Here is a 22,385-nt window from a genome sequence, read left to right as displayed (position 1 = left end):
ATGATGTGTGCTGCAAACCTGATAAAACCTATAAAACATGGTAAAAGAAAAAGGTGATTTATTTAATCTCTCAATAATTAGTCATCAGAATAATTCAGCCTAAACCAAAAAAGAAAATGATAGCTTTATCAGTTGTGGACTATTTTATTAGCTTGTATTGGAAAACATTTCTGGCCATAAAATACTGTGGAGTCTGTGCTGGCGGGCTCCCTGGTTAGGACTCTGTGATACCAAACAGGTCTTAGCACTCAAACCAGTCAGAGCACAGTGTCAGCACAAAGTGTGACAGCTCAGGGTCTAGTGAGTGTTTCACTCAAGGGCACACTGGTGAGGCACACTGGTGAAACACTCTGCTGCAGGTGATAATGCACTGGTATCACATTTAGAGGCCAGTTGCCAGCTCACAGCTTGAAAATGTATTCCTGGCTAAAGTAAAGCTAAGTCAGGTTTTGGTACATGGCCAAGGGTCAAGCTGTAGGACTCACACCCTCTGTAATCACAACATGCTGATTCCTCCTCATGGAAATGACAATCAACATGTTTAGTGAAGCAGAGTTTGGGAGAATCACATGTAAAGTTGAATCATATGTTACTGAGGGTTTCATTTCGGCGGATATTCTTTCATTTGTCAGACACAGAGTTTAAGGACTGAACACTGAAGTCAAAAGGCACAATGACGCTGTGGACAATTATAGAGAAGACTAACGTTTATATCACCCATCGTAGAGTCTCCTTCTTTGTTCTGAAATAACAGCAAAAACTAGGCCAGCTACAGTAAACACCTCACAATGAGAAGAAACAAGCATGGATGGAAAACAGATGGAAGAGGAGGAGAGGTAATCTTATTCTGAAAGAAATCCTCTCAGTCCACTCTAATTGCTGTGAGGTATGATGAATGGTGATTCTGAGTCGTTTAAACAGCCAGGCAGGCTTTGGTATTAAAAGTGGAGAAGCAGGGAGGCAGCTGATTTATGCAGCCTGTGGTGTTCACTGCTGGTCTCCTCCATTGTAACTCATCTGTGCACTAATGAGTGTGATTCGGCCCCAGCTGCCAATAATAAATAAGTGGTGTAAATTTTACGGTGTATGTGTTTGTGCATACATGAGACAACAAGAGAGACAGAAAGAAAGAGAAAGAGTGTGTCTGAATATAAAGTCCCTCACTCTCTGAATGATAATGGGTTACCATCTTCGCTCTGTGGTTGTTGAACACAGTTGGATCTCAGATTCATTATCTTACAAATGAAGAACTCTCCTTCATTACAAAAAACAGAACACAAGAACATATTTCACACTACCACAGAGCAATTTACATACTAAACAAACAGCAGAAATGAGCCAGCGTGTTAAGTAATGGATGTAATAGTGGCAGTTACATGCAAAAGCTTGTGATATTGTTTGTGCGCGTCTGTGCGTACGCTTAGAGTAACAACATGGGATTATGCTGAAAAATCCCAGTGTGCCAGAGTCAGCACCTGACATCTGATATAAATTATCCACTCCCCTCATGAGCTGCGCTGAACTCTGGGTGCACAGCAGCAAGGACATTAATATGGGTATCACAGGAGCTGCTGCTGTTCAGCTCCCTGCATGCTGTTTGTTTTAAAGCTAAATGTCCAATGTTTTATCAAGTACAACCAAAACAATATTGCCATGGTAAAAAAAATATTATATATTATTATTATAAAATATATTATATTTATTTTAAAAAGAACCTCTGTGTTTTGTGAAAATGAATGTAGAATGCATGTACTTCGTTGAATACATTGTTCCATATCTGTGTCGACAGCTGTCCTGTGTGTTCCCTGACATTTTGAGTGATGGCCAATAGTTTGCCTTGACTAATCAGCCTCATCCTGTGCCAGACCTGTTTAGCTCACTACAGACTATACTGGATACATTGTTTTTCCAGATACTGGTAGCTGAGCTGTCAATGCCAAGCTACTTTCACTCCAGTCCAGAGTTATTTGGTTAGTTCAGTAGCCTAATTTTTGTGGCTTGTTTAGTTCTTTTTCTCTGCCTATTCTGGCAGTAGCTGTCCTTGTTTTGTGTTGGCTTAAGCACTGATCTATATGAGGTTTTTGATGTTCAAAATTGCACCAGTGGTGTGTTCTCTGCACTTGTGTCCTGGCAAATTTAGTCTAGTTATAATGTAGGCGTTTACAAAGTGGAGATTAGTTTACTGACAAAGTTAACTGCCAACTATTAAATGGAACTAGCTAGATGTACTGACAAAGCTAACGTTAGCCTGCTAATACGTGACTTGTTGGGACAAGTAAAAGTGGCCACACATGCTTATAGGACAACCATAACACTGTGTCTCAGACTCACATATTACACTTACATAGATTGTGTTCAAATTTGAACAAAGTACACATAAATACAAACTAAAGAGGTCAAAGCAGCTGAGTGGAGCTACGCTGAAAATCCCCCAACACTGCTTGTACTCAACAATTGGCTGACGAGCTGAATGGATTTTACTGTAGGTTTAAGAAGCCCACAGTCTCACCTCTCCCCCACTCCAACATCATCTTCAAACAATCACCTTCCCCCACTGCCCCGCTGTCACCCCCGCTCTCACCACCCCTCACCTGCACTCGTGATCTGTGAAGAGAATGTGCGCCAGCTTTTCCAGAGGCAGAAGATCAGGAAGGCTCCTGGCTCAGACGGTGTGTCACCATCCTGCCTGAAAATTTGTGCAGACCAGCTGGCCCCCATCTTCATACAGATCGTCAACAGATCACTGGAGCGGTGTGAAGTTCCCTCCTGCTTCAGACGCTCCACAATCATCCCAGTCCCCAAAAAACCCTCCATCTCTGGTCTGAATGACTACAGGCCTGTCGCCCTGACATGCGTAGTCATGAATTCCTTAGAAAGACTGGTGTTGGCCCACCTGAAGGACTCTCCAGGGACATATGCAAGGATCCTGTTTGTGGACTTCAGCTCGGCGTTCAACACCATCATCCCGGACATCCTCAGCACCAAACTCACCCAGCTCACTGTGCCTCCACCTGTCAGTGGATCACAAACTTCCTGACTGACAGGAGTCAGCAGGTGAGGCTGGGTAACATCACATCCAGCACCCGGACTATCAGCACTGGTGCCCCCCAGGGGTGTATGCTCTCCCCACTGCTCTTCTCCCTCAACACCAATGACTGCACCTCAGGAGACCCATCTGTCAAACTCCTGAAGTTTGCTGACGACATAACGGTCATCGGCCTCATCCGGGACGGTGACGAGTCGACCTACAGACGGGAGGTTGATCAGCTGGCTCTCTGGTGCCGTCAGAACAATCTAGAGCTTAACACGCTCAAAACTGTGGAGATGATTGTGGACTTTAGGAGGAGCCCCCCTACTCTGCCCCCCAATCACCATTCTCAACAGTCCTGTGTCTGCTGGGGAATTCTTCAGGTTTCTGGGATCCACTATGTCCCAAGACCTAAAGTGGGAGCCCAACACTGACAACATCATCAAGAAGGCCTAGCAGAGGATGTACGTCCTGCGCCAGCTCATAATATACATTTCCAGACTCAGGAAACAGACAGGAAACATCACTGCAGATCCATCTCACCCCAGACACAACCTGTTCCAGCTTCTCTCCTCTGGTAGGCGCTACAGAGCACTGTACGCCAAAACCAACAGACTCAGGAACAGTTTCTTCCCACAAGCCATCACTCTGATGAACAGCTGATTTCTGACTCACAGTGTCAGGAAGAATTCCTTGCAATAACCCAGTAACTCTGTCTCTAATCAGCCACCTGTTTACAGGTTACCGCTATTATTTATTCATCATTTTCTATTTCAGAGCTGTTCATACTGTTCATATTGTTATATTTTCATATTGTATATACTGCTTCTGTCTGGAGAGGATTCAGACAGATCACCAGCTACAAACCTAAATCCCCCCATTCCTTGAACGACTCATGCCTTGCCACGAGCTGAACCAGATTTACTGTCGCTTTGAAAGACAATAGGACAGACCTGACACCATCCCCCGTCACACCACTGACCAGCCACAGTCCACCATCTCATCCCCCACCTCCTCCCCCTCTCTTACCATCCTAGAGAGTGACGTCAGACTGTTCAGGAGGCAGAAACCTCGCAAAGCAGCGTGGCCGGACTGTGTCTCCCCATCCACACTGAAGCACTGTGCTGATCAGCTGTCTCTGGTATTTACAGACATTTTTAACACCTCACTAGAGTCATGCCATGTGCCAGCCTGCTTCAAAGCCTCCACCATCAACCCTGTCCCCAAAAAACCAAGGACCATGGGACTAAATCACTATAGACCCGTCGCCCTGACCTCTGTGGTAAAGTCTTTTGAGCGCCTTGTGTTGTCCCACCTTAAATCAATCACAGACCCACTCCTGGACCCCCTGCAGCCCCCTGCAGCTCGCCGCAGTAAACATCGCCCTACATCCTCCAGCACCTGGACTCCCCAGGAACCTACACCAGAATCCTGTTTGTGGACTTCAGCTGTGCTTTCAATACCATCATCCCGGCCCTGCTGCAGGACAAGCTCTCTCAGCTGAACGTGCTTGACTCCACCTGCAGGTGGATCACAGACTTCCTGACAGACAGGAAGCCGCACGTGAAGATGGGAAAACATGTCTCTGACTCCAGGACCATCAGCACCGGTTCCCCTCAAGGCTGCGTTCTTTCCACTCTGCTCTTCTCCCTGCATATCAACACCTGCACCTCCAGACACCAGTCTGTCAAGCTCCTGAAGTTTGCGGACGACACCACCCTTATTGGGCTCATCTCTTGTGGGGATGAGTCTGCCTACAGGTGGGAGATTGACCATCTGGTCACCAGATGGTGCGGCCAGAACAGTCTGGAGCTCAACGCTCTGAAGACAGCGGAGATGGTCGTGGACTTCAGGAAGAGCCCAGCCACACCGTCACCCATAATCCTGAGTGACTCCCCCGTCGCCACTGTGGACTCCTTCCACTTCCTGGGCACCATCGAAATGATGGTCTCAAGTGGGAGCTGAACATCACCTCCCTCACAAAGAAGGCCCAGCAGAGGATGTACTTTCTGCAGCAGCTGTAGAAGTTCAGCCTGCCAAAGACAATGATGGTGCACTTCTACACCGCCATCATCGAGTCCATCCTCACCTCCTCCATCTCCATCTGGTACGCTGCTGCCACTGCCAGGGACAAGGGCAGACTGCAGCGTATCATTCGCTCTGCATTCAATCTTCCATCACTTCAGTACTCCGGGATTTATTTTTCTCTATTCTTCTGTTATTCTTATATAACTTGCATTTGTTTATTACATATTTATATATTTCTACATCTATTTATGTCAGCTGTATGTCTGTCTGCGTGTAGCACCTTAACACCAAAGCAAATTCCTTGTATGTGTAAAACACTACTTGGCAATAAAGCTCCTTCTGATTCTGATTCTGCATAGCAAATCCACCTACCTCAAATACATTATTTATTCCAGCATCCTTTGCACTATGGTATCGCACTGTGTACATGTATACGTGTATATGTATGTGTACCTGTATATCACATCCACCTCCAACATGTACATAATAATAATAATAATAATAATTTCTCATCCTTTTCACTCTGCTATTGTCTCAATCTGTCTATATTGTTTTGTTTTTGTGTGTGATGTGACCAAAACTGAAGACAAGAGCAGGCATATACACACACGGACTAACGAGCGGGGCGGGAGCAACACAGGTGAATGGGATCAGGGCTAACAAGGTAGGCAGAGAGACAGCAGGGGGGAACAGAGAGACACTTACAGATGCAAAACACCATACATTAACAACAAGGACCACAGGCTGAAGCAAGCACAAAACAAAACTCAGATTAGACATGGGCAAAATAACACATAAGAACACAGACCAGAAGTAAACACTAAGACATGAAACTAGGAGCTAAGACACAGGGGTGAGATGCAGGAGCTAAGATGCAGGGAACAATCTATAACACATGACAGACTGGTACAAAGAGAGCTGAACAGAACCAGTAAATGAACAATGGAATACACAAAGATAAACAGAGAATACAAGACCAGGAGTAAACACTAAAGGACTAACTAAACAAGACTACACAAAGAAACACAGAACCAAAAACAGAACACAAAACCACATTCCTAACAGTCTGATTTTAACATTGTGTTATTGTATTATTGTATGAGTCAGCACATCGTGAGCCGTGTACAATCCTGTGTCAAAATTCCTCGTATGTGCACACATACCTTTCTGATTTTGTTTCTGAACTCAACTTTTTGAAAAAGTGACAGCCCTAAGCTGCAGGAACCTATTTTTAAAACCTAATGGAAGGAAGGAACGTTTGCTCTCAAAAATATTTTTAAATGTTGTATGCTTCAGCAGCCGACTGTTCAGGTGGTGCTTAAAGCTAAACAAAGTTGGGGAAGCGACAAGTCTGGTTCTCCAAGCATTGTTTCTGCCCTTCCCTAGGGAAACTGTAGATCAATACTAAGCTGTTTGTCAGCCGTCTGATACCAGACAATAACAGCTGTACATCAGAGATACATTAGACTTCAGTCATTTGGATACAATCAGATGACAGCAATCTAATCAAATTAATTATGTGTTTGTACTGTCAGACAAATACATGGAGCAACTGCCTGCATTAGCGTGACTGTTTTTTCCTCCCACAGACACACAGTAGCAGCAGCCCATCTCAGGACTCCTGTCCCTTTGATGAAAGAATTAGCATTATTCAGGCAAAAAGAGTTAATATATAATATACAACCAGCTGTGTGTGACATGGCTAAATTACAACATCACAAACAAAAAAGCAGCTAAGAGTTTTTTTTTTCTGTGTAAGGAGACTAATGGCTGCACACCAAGGCAAAAAGGCAGATCAGTCTTCTGTATTTAGATTATTCAGTAGTCCTGGATTTCATTTGTAAGTTAATTACTGGATCATTTTCAAGCAAGTGTGAACACTCTTGGTGTAAAAAATGACCTTTACATACATTTCCTCTGATGAATTACAAGCACCTTTAGAAAGTTATGTGAGCATGAGGAAGCCTCAGTGCACCTCATTAGAAATATGTCAGTCTCAGTAATCTATCACTTTTCCTATTTTGCACTGCAACTTGCTTTGAGCAAAATACTTTATGAAATCATGAATTATGCTACACTTGCACACCTCATAGGTCTTTTAAATTATTCATATCACAGTAAAACTGCATCATTAGGCTTATGGGATCTGAATAAAAATGACAGCACACATTTCTGAAATTTGTTGGGAATTAAGTCTTGAACTGCAAGCCCCCACCCCGTCATCACAGACAGCAAGCCGATAACAGCTGATGAATCTATTCATCGCTCACTCATTCCAACTCCAAATCTACCCTGATATCATCTTCTTCCTCTCCCTCCATCTGGTTCACCCTCACTTCCAATCATCCCTGCCTCAGCCTTGTATTTATCTCTCATTCTACCCCTAAGATTTAGGGGTCCGTCAGAGCAGGGGAAGAGTCCAATTAAGCTTTACAAGTTGGAATTACACTTTCAGCCTTGAGTGGAAGAGGGAGTGCCAATTAGAGTTGTCTTTAAGAGAGAGGGAAGTGATTCAAGGCTGAATGGTAAATTTCATGATACGAGTCTAATGAAGGGGAACCAGTAGGAAGTGGAGAGCAGAGAGAACAGGGACTGCTGTATCAGCCAGTTTCACTCTGGACCACAAGGACATAATGCAGTGGTTTTCAGGATTTTTGTCTGGGTGTCTTAAAACTTAAACAGACTGTAGAAATGTGCTAAAGTCTAGTATAAAGTAACTTTCAGAAGAGCCTGGTAATCATTTCAGTGGGGAAGAACACAATAGGATCAGGTTGAGGGAATAATGCAAGCAATGCCATGGGGTCAGCAGCCTCTACACTGCAGTTTATATCGTGTGCCAGTGAGTTAGACCTGCTAGATTTCAACATGAGCTAAAACAATCAGAGTTTCTAACTATGGAAGCCCGTAGAGTTAGTGACCAGTTATAACGTCCCAATTCATGTCAACCATAATCTCAAAAGATATTTTTATTACAATGCATTTGTTTTTTGTTCTAATGTTTTGCTGTACACATTGTAGCTCCTTAAAATAATGAAACTTCTCGGACACAGTATGACTCCTTGGAAGCAGATAGTTTTGAATAAAGTTGAATGAGCATAAACATAAACTGACTGTAATTTATTATATACTGTGGCTGACGTGACTTTCATATCCTACTCTTATGTAGTAAACTTCTCATAAATAATTAGCATCATGGGCACAAAACAATATAGACACAATTGGATGTATGGAGAAAAAAAGGTGCCAATGAGGCAAAATCACTGATCTGTTTCTCAAACCGGACTTTGTAGATTAGAGAACCAGAATGAAAATAAGTTTTTCTTTAACTTTATTGTGATCCTTGACATTTTCAAAGCATATGTATTTGTCACAGTGCATGACCTGTTATATATGTTTCTGATAAGTCAATTAATTAAAATCAAATTGAATTTCATTCCACTGGTCCATGAAGCAACACAACCCCACCAACGCAGCCCTTTGCATTGTTTTAACTAAGGCCAGAACTTGTCAGGAGGGGGCTCAAGCCAAAACACATTGGGAACCACTGACAATGTATTGTGTGTTTGTGGTTCTGCAGTTCTCACCTGCAGTTCTTGCTACAGTTCTCCTCTGTGATCCCGTCTTCATCGCCCCAAATGTCCACAGCTGAGAAAATCAATGCCATCAGTATGGCGAAGCAGCACACCAAGGCAAAGATCATAATGCATTTCTGCTGAGACTGCAAGAGAGAGAAGGAGAACGACATTGATTTCCATGTTTTTGACAGTACTGTAAAAACAAGACCATAGTGCCCCAACCTTGGTTCCCATTAGCTGGCTGAGTAAACAGCTCAGCAGGTCATAACATTAGATGGACACAAGCATGTAGAGAGAAAGAACATGAGGCAGGAGTAATGAAAAGACAAAGAGTAGAGAGCGGAGTGAGACAGAAAAAAGAAAATAAAGTGATCAATGAAACAAACTTAAAAAAAAGGACATTTTAGCCATTACCTTAGATATTTGGATAAAGTCCAAATTATCTCATATGGTTGAGACAGAATTTAGGGTCAACATGTTCTACAAGGCCAGTGAGGATGTGAAGGAGACTAATTCACAGCTGTTACTCATCCACCAGCTCACCTCAGTCCATCTGCTTACAGAGTATGTGACCCACAAGATGACTAACTGGTTTTCACTAATAACATGCAATACATTCAGAACTTCTGTTAGATAATTAATGGTGAAATATTAAGCTTAAATTTGCTTTTTAGTGAGAAAAGAAAATCAGCAAGCTCTTATTGTCCAACTCTAATGAATGCTGTAGCCTGTTTAATATATTTATTTGTTGTGTATTTGGTCAACACAACAGTGTCTGTTTACAGGATAGTGCTAAAAATACATTCATTAAGAGGCTTAAAAAGTGAGATTTATGATCATATTAAACAGGATGTATACTATAATTATGTTATTTTGTATGGCAATCTAGGTTTGGCACAAATGCCCACACCAAAATGTGGTTTTTGCTCATGTATTAGTGACCAGTTATTTGAAAAAAATATCTCTGAAAAATTACTCTGCTGATAAAAGAAAATATCCATTATTGTTGACAGGAGGTGGGAAGAGTTCCTGCTTCCTGCTACAACTATTTCCTTGGGGGTTTGTGGACATTTTGAGGATTGGTGGAAAAAACAGCAAATAATTGTTTAAAGTACTTTCTTGCATTGTGTTATATTAAAATCATACTATACTCAAGACAGTAAATGAAGATAGAGACATTTACAGCTATTTTGAATTTACCAGCAATAAAATATATGATCCTGAGAAGCTGTAGGATATTAAGTATTACCAGTTCAAGGATTTCTTTTGTTATATCTGATAAACTTTCGACTATAGAAAGTTCATTTTGCATGTCCTTCCTTTATTACCTCTTTCATAATGCTATGCTTTGGGTTTAATTTAAGACATAACCACTGTATGATCTCTAAGACTATAACACCTGTGCCTTGAGCAGGTTCATTTTGTCTCACCTTCATGACATTGACCCTTGTCTAAGCTGCAACATCAGCTCATGTAATTAGCATGTTGGTGGTGCTCTGGTGGCTCTGTGAGAGAGATTTCATTTTCTGTAGCAAACAAGCTTGAAAACTGAGAATAGAACAGACCGTGTTCACTAACCCTGTCTCCTTGAAATTATGTTTAAGTCCTGCTTTGTACTGCTTTTTTGAGTTGTGGGACACTTTGGTTGAGTTTATGGGAAGACTGTGGTTTTATCAGTAAACAAGTCATGTCTTCATGTCAGTATTGACCACAATCTTTCTCTAACCTTAGCCAAGTGCTTTCAGTACCCAAACCTAACCATGAAAACATTAATTATGCTGTATTTGCTACAAGGGCATATATAGGGAAAACAAATGAAATGGATTGTCAATCAACATTTTGCAGATATGTTCTGTGCGAACAAGTTATGACGTTGCAGATACACGCTGTTGCAAAGTAGCTTAATATACATTTCTGTTAGACAGGATTGTTTTCAAAGCAGACTGTATACTGTATTTGGACTTATCATAAAAGAAAGGAAAGACACACGTGTAACTAATAACATTAATTCTTGATTTATTTGTCTGACAAAGCCATGTCAGCGAGCCTGCATGTGTGGAAAATGTAATACAATCGTTATTAATGGTAATAAAGGGTTTTTCCTGCCATGACATATCAAAATGTTGCAGTGAAAAGGGTCTATGGAACATCTCTGCTGGAGAATTTGTAGTATATATTTCATTGTATTACATTTACATTTTTAACCAATCAAACCTGCACTGAAGACAACCACACAGAATCTATTGCAGCCTTAGCAGATTTGACCCAGCTCCTGGGAAACGCCACAACTATTTGTAAAACAATGAAAAATGTATTTTGATGCCTTTGAAACCCGCTGGAAGAGACAAAACTAATTATCCTTCAACACAGCAGATCATTAGCACAGTCAGCTAGACTCCACTCATTATCCTCAGAGACAAATCTTATACTGTGAACCATTGACCTCCGTGAGCTGCACAAACACAAAGCCTTGGTTATTTTGTTATGTTTATTGTTGCTAAACACATTTAAGCCCATAGTTTCTCATGTGGGAATTAAATTAATCTACCAGTCATCGGAGTGCTCCCAGTAGACCAAAGAGGCACTAGCAGGGATAATCAGCTTCACACTCTCAGTCTCACACGACCATCTGTCTGAGCTGATGTCTGACATGGGAATTGTGTTTTCTATTTCCTGGCAGCGCTGGTAGGTGGGATATACCTATTTCATATGTGCAGGCACAATCATCTCACATAACCCATTCACTGTTAATCCTCTGTGTCTGGCTAAAAAAGGGTGACAGCAGCATGAAGGTCAAAGGAATGATCACAGATCTGACTGAAAAAATGTAGGTGACAGGGGAAAAAAAAGAAACATTCATCTCCAACTCTGAACATCTGCTGTTAAAGAAAACCAGGCACTTAACAAAAGCATACTCAGCAAACACTAACCGGGTAAATGGAGGTTAAATCCAATCTGTCACTCATCTGCTGGACCATATACAATAAAAGCAACTATGGAGGTGGGTCTCCATACCACATCTGGTTGGATGCTTATGTGCATCATCATGGAAGATACACGAGAGGTCCGACCCTGCAAGGGAAGGAAGTAGCCTGCCTCACAGGTGTTTTTGGCCCCCACACACACCTGTGATATGATTAACAAGCACATTAGTTTGATGCATTCTTGTGACTCTGTCGAGTCCCGCTACAAAAACTAGTGACACTTGTGATGAAAATTTTTTGAATTAACAAGATAATTATCTCAGAATTATGAGATAAGTGTTCATGGGAAAAATAAGATTCTGCTCTGTTTTTCTGAATTAGCAAGATGCCTCAAAATCCCAAGAGAAGCTAACATTTATCTTGATTTCATGGACGCAAACATGTCCCGCTTGTTTAGTTTAATCCAGTTTTATTGTGGTTTGGGTTTGAAACATTGAGAGATGCCCCTATCTTTTAGTAATATACATGGCATACTTGAAATCATATAGGCCAAGCATCAGCAACCGTAGCCTACTCCATGCAGATGAGAGCTTCTCGCAGGATTTTGAGGTATCTCATTAATTCAGAAAAACAGAGCAGATTTTTTTTCTCTTAAGTGAATGCATTAAGCTTCCATAGTGATGCAACTCAATTTAACTCTTCGTTCACATAACATTTGCTCCTCAGCAAATCATGAATTTATAACCATAACTTTATTCAATGAACATTTTATACTCAATCTTGAACCAGATGTTGCCAGTCAGAAAAACAAAAGGTTTGAGAACTATATAAGATAACAAAGTAAATTAATTAAAGCATTTCAGTTAAAATAATTCCTTCCTCCCCCTGTTAAAAGACATGCAGGTAGCTAAATTGAGTGTATACTAATAACCTTTACTAATCGAAATATACAATTGTGTCTGTATATAATTGTGTAATTATTTATTAACCCTACTATTTAATTTACAACTTATAGTTATAGTACAAGTTATACAACTAGGATAGTTATTCTTGCCATATCACACCTTTTATTCATGAATGTGACAAAATATTTCATGTATTACAGATGAAGAATCTAGTAACAAATAAAAATGTAACTTGTGCAGTGACCATATTTTTGCACAGACTGAACCCCTACGCTATTTAACATTTTGTTGCACAGACTATACCCCTACAATGTTAAATAATGTTACTGTGCATTAACCGACTTTATACCAATACTATACCATACTATATGTATAGATTGCTTTTCATACTGTACATACATCCTTACATTTTCACTCTCCATTCTCTAACTCTGTCCACTTCTCTTCTATACATTTTTAATATATTTACAAATGCCATAGGCTACTGTATAATATCTGTATATTGTAACTCTATTGTACATATTGTAAGATATAGCATAACTGCACCCATCTGGAAAAATATTCCAGCACTTTTGGTTAGATTGTAACTGCGTTTCATTAGCTCTGTACCCATTCTCTGCATAATGACAAAAAAGTTGTTTCTAATCTAATCAGAGGTAGTACTAACCAGCTAATGGGGTAGCTAATGGTAAAACACTGCTGCCTGCCCCATGTTGCTGCCTCACTGCAAACTGAACACTGAAACAGCCATTCAGTATCATCACTTAAGCAATAACTCTAAACTTATGAATCCCACTCTACTCTTTTTTGCTCAGCTAACATATGCAAACTTTGGTACTCTATTTATGTGTCCATGCTGTCAAGAGTCACTGTGGCTGTTTACAGTTACATACAGAGACATGCTAGGAAATTCCAATCCAGAAAAAGGAGTCATAAATAACATGATTTACTGAGATTGCTTGCTGGCTGTTTTTAAAAAATCTCCCAGGAGTCCATCTAAAAAAAGCTGTACAAGATGGATGGCATGGTGCCAGACCCCCACACACATACACACAAATACAAAAACAAATACAAAGTCACTGTTACTTTCTCTGGCCACAAAGACATGCAGACAGAGGTGAAGGACAGACCAGAGAGGGTGGATGTTTATATTCTCAGATCAGAGCAAGGGACGGGGACGGGGACGGGGGTCTATGGTCAGTGCTCAGAAGATCAATAAATTTACCGCACTGATACTAATACATCTGATGGGCATACCTTAAGATAAGATGTGATTTTAATATGCCGTTTACTGTCTGTTGATGATTTACAAGTGAGATGGAAAATAATCTGCTTTACAGAGTTTGAGAGGACATAGTGCAGTGATTGTCTAATGATGTCCTGCTATGTGCTGCTGTGTTACCATGTAGCGTGCTGATGCAAAGCAGAATGACACAAGAAATATTGCAGTGAGCTGATGGGTTGTCAACACGCTGAAGTCATATGGCCTCTGCGGCTTTGGAAGCACATTTAAGGAAATTGTGCACCTACGCAGAAGCAGAATGAGTTCTCCACAGTACAGCCTGAGAAAAGCGTCAGGGGCCCAATTATCCTCTTATGAGTGTTTCCTCTTTGTCCAGGCATTGTGAGAACAAGGGGCCATGCTGCTCAGAGGGAAGTAGTAGTCACACTAACATCACAACAGAAATCTGGGAGAATGATGAACGACAAAGCCATATTTAGTTTGTCTTATGCTCGCTAGGGGCACTGCAATATGGATGCTATGAGGACGGGTAGAGCTCATGGTCACCACAACAGTTGTGGCAGGATGAATTTTGACAGACTTGTTTGTAGTGCAGAGAAAAAGAAAGGGAAAGGACAAGAAAAAGAGGAAGCGAAGAGGCAGTTGAGGCATTTGTCATTGTATTGGATGGAAAGTGTAGCATGTCAGTGATTGGGTCAGGACTGACTGATAATCAAACACTGAGTCATAGCAGCCAATACTGGTGCACAGGAGATTAAATATCTACAAACCAACATTGAGCTAGTGGTCTTTTGTCACATTGTCAGATTGGATAATTAATCTTTGCAGCTGATGCGGATGCTCAAAGACCTTTCCCTGTGATATGTTTGCTGCTGGTGACTTCAGGCTTTACAATGCCCATAGTCCTGGCTATTGTAGAGTGTAAGAGCAGGCGGCAAGAGGCTGGAGACATGGTAAATGGTCTGTACTTGTATAGCGCCTTTCTATTCTTTCCGACCACTCAAAGCGCTTTACACTACATCACATTCAGAGGCTGAGGTGCCTCTGCCATCAGAAACAAATATAGACATTAATACATATTCACACACTAATCGCTTTGCCAAAGGGAGCAATTTGGGGTTCAGTATCTTGCCCAAGTATACCTCGACATGTAGACAGGGGGAGCTGGAGACTGAACACCTTATTCATCTAAATCACAAACTTTGGGTTGGAGACCTAATTTATCTTAGCCACAGAAAATGAAAGACAGAGGTGTGGACAAGTCTATCCAGTGTTGTGGGCTGAATCTCTTGTCGCTCACTATAACTGAAGTTCCTTTCAGACATGCACCTCTTTAATATAAATGTGACATGAGGCAGTTTTAATTGTTATAGGGTGATGTTTCACACTTATGTCACCTGATGGCACCTTAGCCAGCTCCAAACACTCATGAAGATTGTGGGATGCAGTTAAAGCTCAGAAAAAGCTAGTAAGTGGACCTTTGAGTTGGGATGCACAGACCACCAATGGTAAGGACGCCGTTGATTTTGTTAAGACGATAAAGGATCCTTTGATGCCAGCCCTGTTAAAAAGAGGTGAAGCTTGTTACATGTCAGCTGGCTGATAAAACCAACCTATTTAGATCAGATCATCTCAGCGCTCAAGCTGTGCCGACATCACTTTTTTTTAACAAGCCATGGGGTCACACATCTCCACCATTGCAATTGTGATATACGGAGCTGTGGAAAGATATGAAGCTGAAGAAGTGTTTACTTCCACCCACACCTCCCTCACCTGGGTTGTTAGATCAAGACAAGTATTAAATTAATAAATTAAACCTCTACTACATTGCACCAGTTGAAATCCAAACACACACCTCCTACAGGTCAAAATGAGTCATGAAAACTATTTTTACATTTTATTGGAAGAGAAAAGAGATGGTTTTCTATACAAAATACTCAAAACTAACCAACTAGTGTGGTGAAAAGTAAAGTGTTCAATTTAAAATGGAGATTTGTGCATTGCTAAACTGAAATGGGTTGCACCACACAAACACGTTTCTATATAGGCATTAGTTTTGACAACAGAAACAGTAAGCACATTATCTGTATCAGAAACTCGTTACAGCCAAGTACTTGCTCAAGACTACCAAAATATCTCTCTTATCTGGGCTCTATAAATAAATAAACATGTTGAACTATGGAGCATTCTGTGCACTGACCATAGACCAAATCACCATGATGTTGCTCAACCTAATAGTCACTTCCAAGTCATTTCAAGATATATAGTTAAACACGATGGTCCGACCTATCTGATGACTCTGCTGTGCAGATTTTATGTATTGTGTTGCTTTGCTAGCATCTTTGATAAACCAAATCAACCCAACGTTCGGACTAGTTTTGAGTAAGCTCAAAGCTTTCATTTTCTGTGGCCCAACAGGTAAATTAGGAGAACCAAACATTAGTGGAAGTGTTTTCAATGAAATGTAAATATACATTTTAGATAAATAAGATGTTTACACTGTGAAAAGCAGACGGTGTCACACAGCTGCTGGACAACTGACAACATCTAATCACGCTAATAGTGACATATATGCACACAATACATATGTAACCATATCGGCTGACTGTAGTGTTTACGTTCAGGTGATATACAATGTTCACACTGCTGCTGATCTTCACCAGTGACACAATGTCTCCTCCACACAAGCACTTCCATGGTTATTCATCTGAAGTTGTCATGGTTCTATTCAACATGCCTAGCAGGGATCTGGAGAAGCAGTTGCAGAGGAAAAGGATGATGAAACACACACACACATATACACCTCAAAGCTGCCTGGTGAAATTGCATTCTTGGCTTCTGCACGATAGTTGATTTATCAGAATCAAGCAACACTGATGAAGTTACATGAATGTAATACGACTAAGTCAAGTCAATCTGAATATTACGAAGCATGGCAGCAGATCGGATAAATGTGGGAAATTTAAAGCTTATTCAGCTTTGGTTGGCATTTTTTGAACATAATGCTGGTCTGTCATTGTAGTGTGGTAAAGGATAAGATAGATGTTTATAAAGATCCTTTAAGTATGATTGCCACGTGATCTGGCATTACACTGCTAGCTCATGTGATGTGCGCCTATACCTTTTTTGTAACTGTTTTGGTGTTTCGATGTGGACAGTGAACTTTGAAAACACAAACACAGGCACAAACTTCAAACATTTTAAAGGTGTAAAGGTGGACACGGCCCAAGAAGAAGTGGAACTGAGTGACAGTAGTTTCCAATGAAACTTTATTATCTTCAGACTTTTGCACCAGTAAAAACAAGCTGTACAACATCCAAAGCTGAGTTCACATCTGAGTTCAAGGCCAGTGTTACCACAACAGCATTCACCACCACTAATTAGTTGAATTCAATCAGTTCAATAACGTGGTACATCCTGGGTTTGAGTCAGATCTGGAATCTTTATTAAATGTAATTCTTCAATCATTTCTCTGTCTCACAGAATGTTTAATAAAGACACAATCACAGCAATAAACACATTAGGAGTTACACAGGGATGAGTTAATATATGGGTGATATTAGGTACTAGCATACACACATATACTGTAGATAATTAGTAGCCTCTGTGTGTTGGTGTGTCCTTGCATGCCCACTGCTCCTAATTAGGATGGGTTAAACGCAGAGAATGAATTTCGCATACATTGTACTGTGTACGATTGTAAATGTGACAGTAAAAAAAGTTTGATTTTTTTTTTTTTTTCGTGCATTAGCTTTCAAATGCTGGAGGTGTAGAACGAGTGACAGTAACAGAGCAATATCAGACAAGTGTGCTGTCATGCTGTAAGTAAGTGATAAGGAGGCAGGTTTCGTTTTGTGTAAATATATATATATAAATGTGTGTGTATGTGTCTGTGTGTGGCTTGATGCTTGGAGCAAAATGCTGGGAAGGAAGTTAAATTCCAATATATTGTATGTTGGTTCTCTCTCTCACTTGCCATCTCTTTTAAGCTCTGTGTAAAAAGTTTAGCCAGATATCATAAAGTTATGCTCATCATTGTAGGCTACTGTGTTTACTGGCAGAGTTGGTGTCTGTGTCCTGTCTCTTATCTCTATTTCTGTTTCTCCTCTCTCTTTTCAATGTATTCATTTTATTATTATTATTTTATCATTCCAAGTCTCCCAAATAAAAAGTAGGTATGAATATAAAAGTAGGGATATGTTCCTCTACAGTATTAAAGTCCTCTTTTGGCGACTGGAATATTTTTTTCATGTCCTGCTAAAAGCAAGCTTTCTACAATTTCGGAAATGGCCTATTCGCTTGCAGGTGAATAGTTAGATAAGATGATGAATACCAATCTCATTTCTATATGGTAAATATGAAGCTTCATCCAGCAGCTGCTTCACTTCGCTTAGCTTAGCTTAGCTTAGCTTAGCAAAATGACTGGATACCAACTACGAACTACAACTCTGTCCAAAGATAACAAAATCTGCCTACTAACACCTCTAAAGTTCACAACTTTACACTTTATATTTTTGGTTAATCAGTCCGAAAACCAAAGTGTACAACAATTCACCATTTTACAGGGAGTTATGGGCCGACTATTCCTTTGTATTTCTCAAAGTATTACCTGCTACCTTTTATGACTCTCATGACTAATGACTTCATCACTACACAGATTTTGTTGGTATAAATGTTTAGAAATTTTCCAATTCCGTCAAAATATATGTATGGTGTATGTGTTCAAAATGAAAGACTGAGCATCAGAAAGGACAGAACACGCTGGCCACTGTGTTTTTGAAAGGCTGAATATGCACACAGGTGATGGACATAGAAAGAAATACAGACTGACAGGGGAGTGGCAGCTGCAAAGGACATTGGTGCACAATAACAAAGTTGAATTTCTGTGTGCTTCATGGTCTTTTTACATGCACAGTGTATGAATATGTATATGGCCACACCGGCTGAAGAAAGTGTTAACTTTTAAAATTAATGGTCATTTAATCAAACGGTAAAATGTTTGGTTGAGGTAGAACAAGCCTAGCAGTTTGTTTGGAGTTATTTCACAGCTCTTTACTGTGACATGTGAACAGTGTTGTATTAATGTGTTATTCAGTCATAGCATTTCCTTCTCAGCCAGTGAGCACTGAAGAGAATAATTTTCCTTTCATGCTTTCCTTCGGTACCGTATATTAGGCATATTGCAATTTGTTGTGCATACCATGTGCAATTTCAAAGACATTTCACCATCACTGCTTCATGATATTGCTGTCAGGGAACAAGTTGGGGTATAAGCTCAGTCCGTCGGGACTGACAGTAATAACTCCTCAACCATTAGGCATAGATGCTGGTCTCCTTTGATAGGTCAGATGCTAAGGAATATGAATCAACTGTAAATGAACCTATTTATTTTTCTATTAAAGAGTAAATGGAGATGAATAAAGGAAAATATGATATTATCATCCTCACCTGGTATAAAATCTATATTTTAATAGCAATAGCACCATCAAAACCATCATCCAACTCATCATAATGCAACAGAATATCTAACACACCTGGAATACAACTGTAACTGTAAATTTGATTTGAACAGTTATTAAACAATTTTTCTAAAATATACCAGGTGAATGTCCATGTTTTGTCCATATTTACTGTTTATATGTTCACTTTCAGTGGGAGTTTTCTTCAAAACACTGCTTCTGTCCAAACGACCACGTTCCAAATAACATAAAACATTGAAATATTGATAAAAACAGTGAATACTGATCACCATTCCTATGACCAAAAGCACTCCCTTGCTTTACAGGTCCACAACTTGAGAACAGAACATCCTGCTGTAAGTGGGCTCTTTCTCTTTGTACCAAGCAGAAGAATCGTTTGATATATTGGATGTCTGTGTCGCTCATACAGGTCGACCTATAGACAGCGATAAAGACCATCTGTACCAAAGCAACACTTCTTCTCTCCTTCATTTTGTCGAGAGAAACGAAACCTAACAGCTCAGGGATTACTAACACAACACCAAGATGGCAGCCCAGGCGATCTTTTCACACACAGAAATCAGCTTTGGACTGAAAACAGCGAAAACCACAAAAGTATGTCAGCGGTTCTAACTGAATATGAAAATTGGTGCGTTTGTTGTTATTATCCGGCTAATAACTCTGAGAGTTTTTTGTGATTTGAGTGATCCACAGCTGATCAGAGCTGGAGCTGAGCTTTCTTGGTCGGACTGCGGTGTAGGATCAGAGGAGAGATATCTGGAAGGCAATAACTGCAGCCATGTACAGTGATTACAGAGACATAAGTTAATTTAGATGCTTGGTGTTTGATGTGTGTTTGGTAAGGATAAAAATGGTTGGTTTGGTTGGACGTTCTGTCTGAGCCTCCTAGCTTCAGGGAGGTGTGTAGAATGCATAAGGTGACAAAATACTAGGATCACACATGGATTTCTCTTTTGCATTTTATGCAAAAATTGATCGGTCCCTGCTCAACATTAATCACTTTTTCTTTTCTTTTTCACTCTGAAAACTTAATACATCTGGGGAGAAAGACAGAGGAGCACAATAATGTACCTGGTTCTCTCTATCTAAGACATGACAGTGTGCTGCTCTACTCATTCTGTCATAGCTTGTCACCTTTGAGCTGCTGCCTGCTCCTGCCTTATGCAAAGAGACATTGAGTGCTCCTCTCCAGAGAAACACTGTGCTCCTCTGATTGTCTGTACAGGTCTCCTGAGAGTACCCAGGGCCCCAAGTGCTCTGCCAGCCGGATGAGCAGTCAAACAGATCTGTGCTTACTCAAGCACAATCACAGCAGCTTGGATGTGACTTCATAGTAATAGGGGTTGCCTTCACAGAGAAAGGGTGCAATGTTTATGAAAATTCTCTGTAGTCCAGGTCATGGGATTTCTAGTAAAATAAACACAACTGGCCATGCTGTGCAAAGTTTAACAGAATCTTAGATGAAGAATGATGGAGCCTCTTGGATGAGTAAGACATATCTGTAAGACTACAAAGCAAATCTAGTTGACTTTGAATTACAAAGTGCAGTAGCTGGTTGGCTGAGGGCCCTTTTTCCATCTCTGGTTAATTTGAAAAAGTAGTGATCATCTCAGCTTGACGCCGCTGGTCAAATAAAAGAAAGAAATGGATGGCCAGATTCTTGGCATAGGGTCTGTAATGGCTGGAAGCCCAGACCTACATGTCTTTGAAGATTTTCCACTATCAGTCTGTTTGACAGCTTTGTCAAGTCTTGTGCATCTGCTCACTTCTGTGTTGATGACTGTGGAACAGGAACTGTTACTAGAAACCTTTGTAGCCATAATTAATTTAACCAACAAGATGTTAAGTCATAAATAAATAACTTACTTGTATATATAACAATGTACCCAGTGTAATTCTATGAAATCTCATGTTGACAAGAAAAGTGACACCTACCGTACTGCCACATTATCTCTGAGATAACAAAGCAAGCACATTTAATGTCAGGTCCAAAAATGTTAGAATTATTCCTCTCCGCAGTTAGTCTGTAAATAAAACTGAACTGCCATTTTGTTTCACTTCATTAATTCAGCCTGACGTGTTATTAGAAAGAGCCCTTATACTTTAGTTTTCAAACATACTAAACAAACAAGATATCATTTATTAATTAGTGAGTTTTAGAGTTCATGGCTAAGTGTTTCCCCTGTTTCCATTCTGTCTAAGCTAAGCTAACCCACCGCTGTCTTTGGCTTCATATTTAGCATACAGACATGAGAGTGATATCTTGTCATCTTACTCTCAGCAAGAAAGTAAATATGTGTGTTTCCCAAAATTCTGAACTGTTTGCTCAAGTCAAAATGGAATCTGTAGCATTTAGCTTGGTAGCTGGCCAGCTACATAGAAATCCCCATTTCAATCCTGCCTACAAAACTCATAAGTGTTCAATTGTTTCTCTAACCTGGGCAAATAGTTTTCACAACACAGACCGATTTGAATACCTGAATGAGTCAGAGATGTGGGCAGCAATTCAAAGGTCTGAATGACAAATTAAAGGACAAAACAAGTTCCTTAGTAATTAGCAAGTAAGTGTCCTAGTAAGGCATGGAACTCTACTGGAGCGATGAACGTCATTCTCCTAAAATATTTCCCCCTCATCTGGTGTTGATGGTGGTTGTCTAACACATTGATACAAAATCTGTGTTCAACTGGGCTGACATCTAGGGATTCAAAAGGCCATGACATGAGATTCATTTTCAAACTCACTTCTTGTGCTCTGTATGGAGGTGTCTGCATTTATCTTGTTCTTCCCCTTAGTTATTAAAGTTTTTCCTGTAATATGTCACTTGTTTCTTCCTGATGCCTTTATTATTGCTCTGCTTTGCTTTATGTTAATTACACAGTGTTATGTTAATTACACACTGTGTCACGTTATTTTGATGTGTTTTGATCTTGCAAGCTCAGATGTGATTAAAGACAATTGCGATGCACCCAAGGGTCTAGATGGCCCTTGGCTTACAAGGCATTGATGATGGGATGTTTATTATTGACAAAAATTATGCAAGGATTTCTTTTTTTGTCTATAGTTTTTCTTTGGGAGATTTTGTATGCATGATGATCAAAGGCTGTAAAACCTTTTAGGACTTAAATGTAGACTATACACAATCTGCCTATCTGCCTTTACACAGCCACATGTAGTCAAAGTCTTATTGCAGGCTGGCTTATT

General features: G+C 40.3%; 1 protein-coding gene across 3 annotated transcripts in view; it reads right to left on the bottom strand.

The window, feature by feature from the left end:
* LOC123984138 (inactive phospholipase D5-like) overlaps positions 1–22,385 on the bottom strand; it is a 68,827-nt gene that overhangs the window by 14,003 nt on the left and 32,439 nt on the right. For 2 of the 3 annotated variants that reach the window (XM_046070844.1, XM_046070846.1), the window contains exon 2: positions 8,641–8,774. In XM_046070844.1, coding sequence (XP_045926800.1) covers positions 8,641–8,774 — 134 coding nt within the window. Of the gene's footprint in view, positions 1–8,640; positions 8,775–11,561; positions 11,625–22,385 lie in introns of those variants that run through there. The other variant, XM_046070845.1, reaches the window with a different exon arrangement.

Source organism: Micropterus dolomieu, linkage group LG15 (genome assembly GCF_021292245.1).
Source record: "Micropterus dolomieu isolate WLL.071019.BEF.003 ecotype Adirondacks linkage group LG15, ASM2129224v1, whole genome shotgun sequence".
In the NCBI taxonomy this organism is placed as follows: Eukaryota; Metazoa; Chordata; class Actinopteri; order Centrarchiformes; family Centrarchidae; genus Micropterus; species Micropterus dolomieu.
Note: the sequence above shows the minus strand (reverse complement) of the source record. Positions and strands in the feature narration are given on the sequence as shown.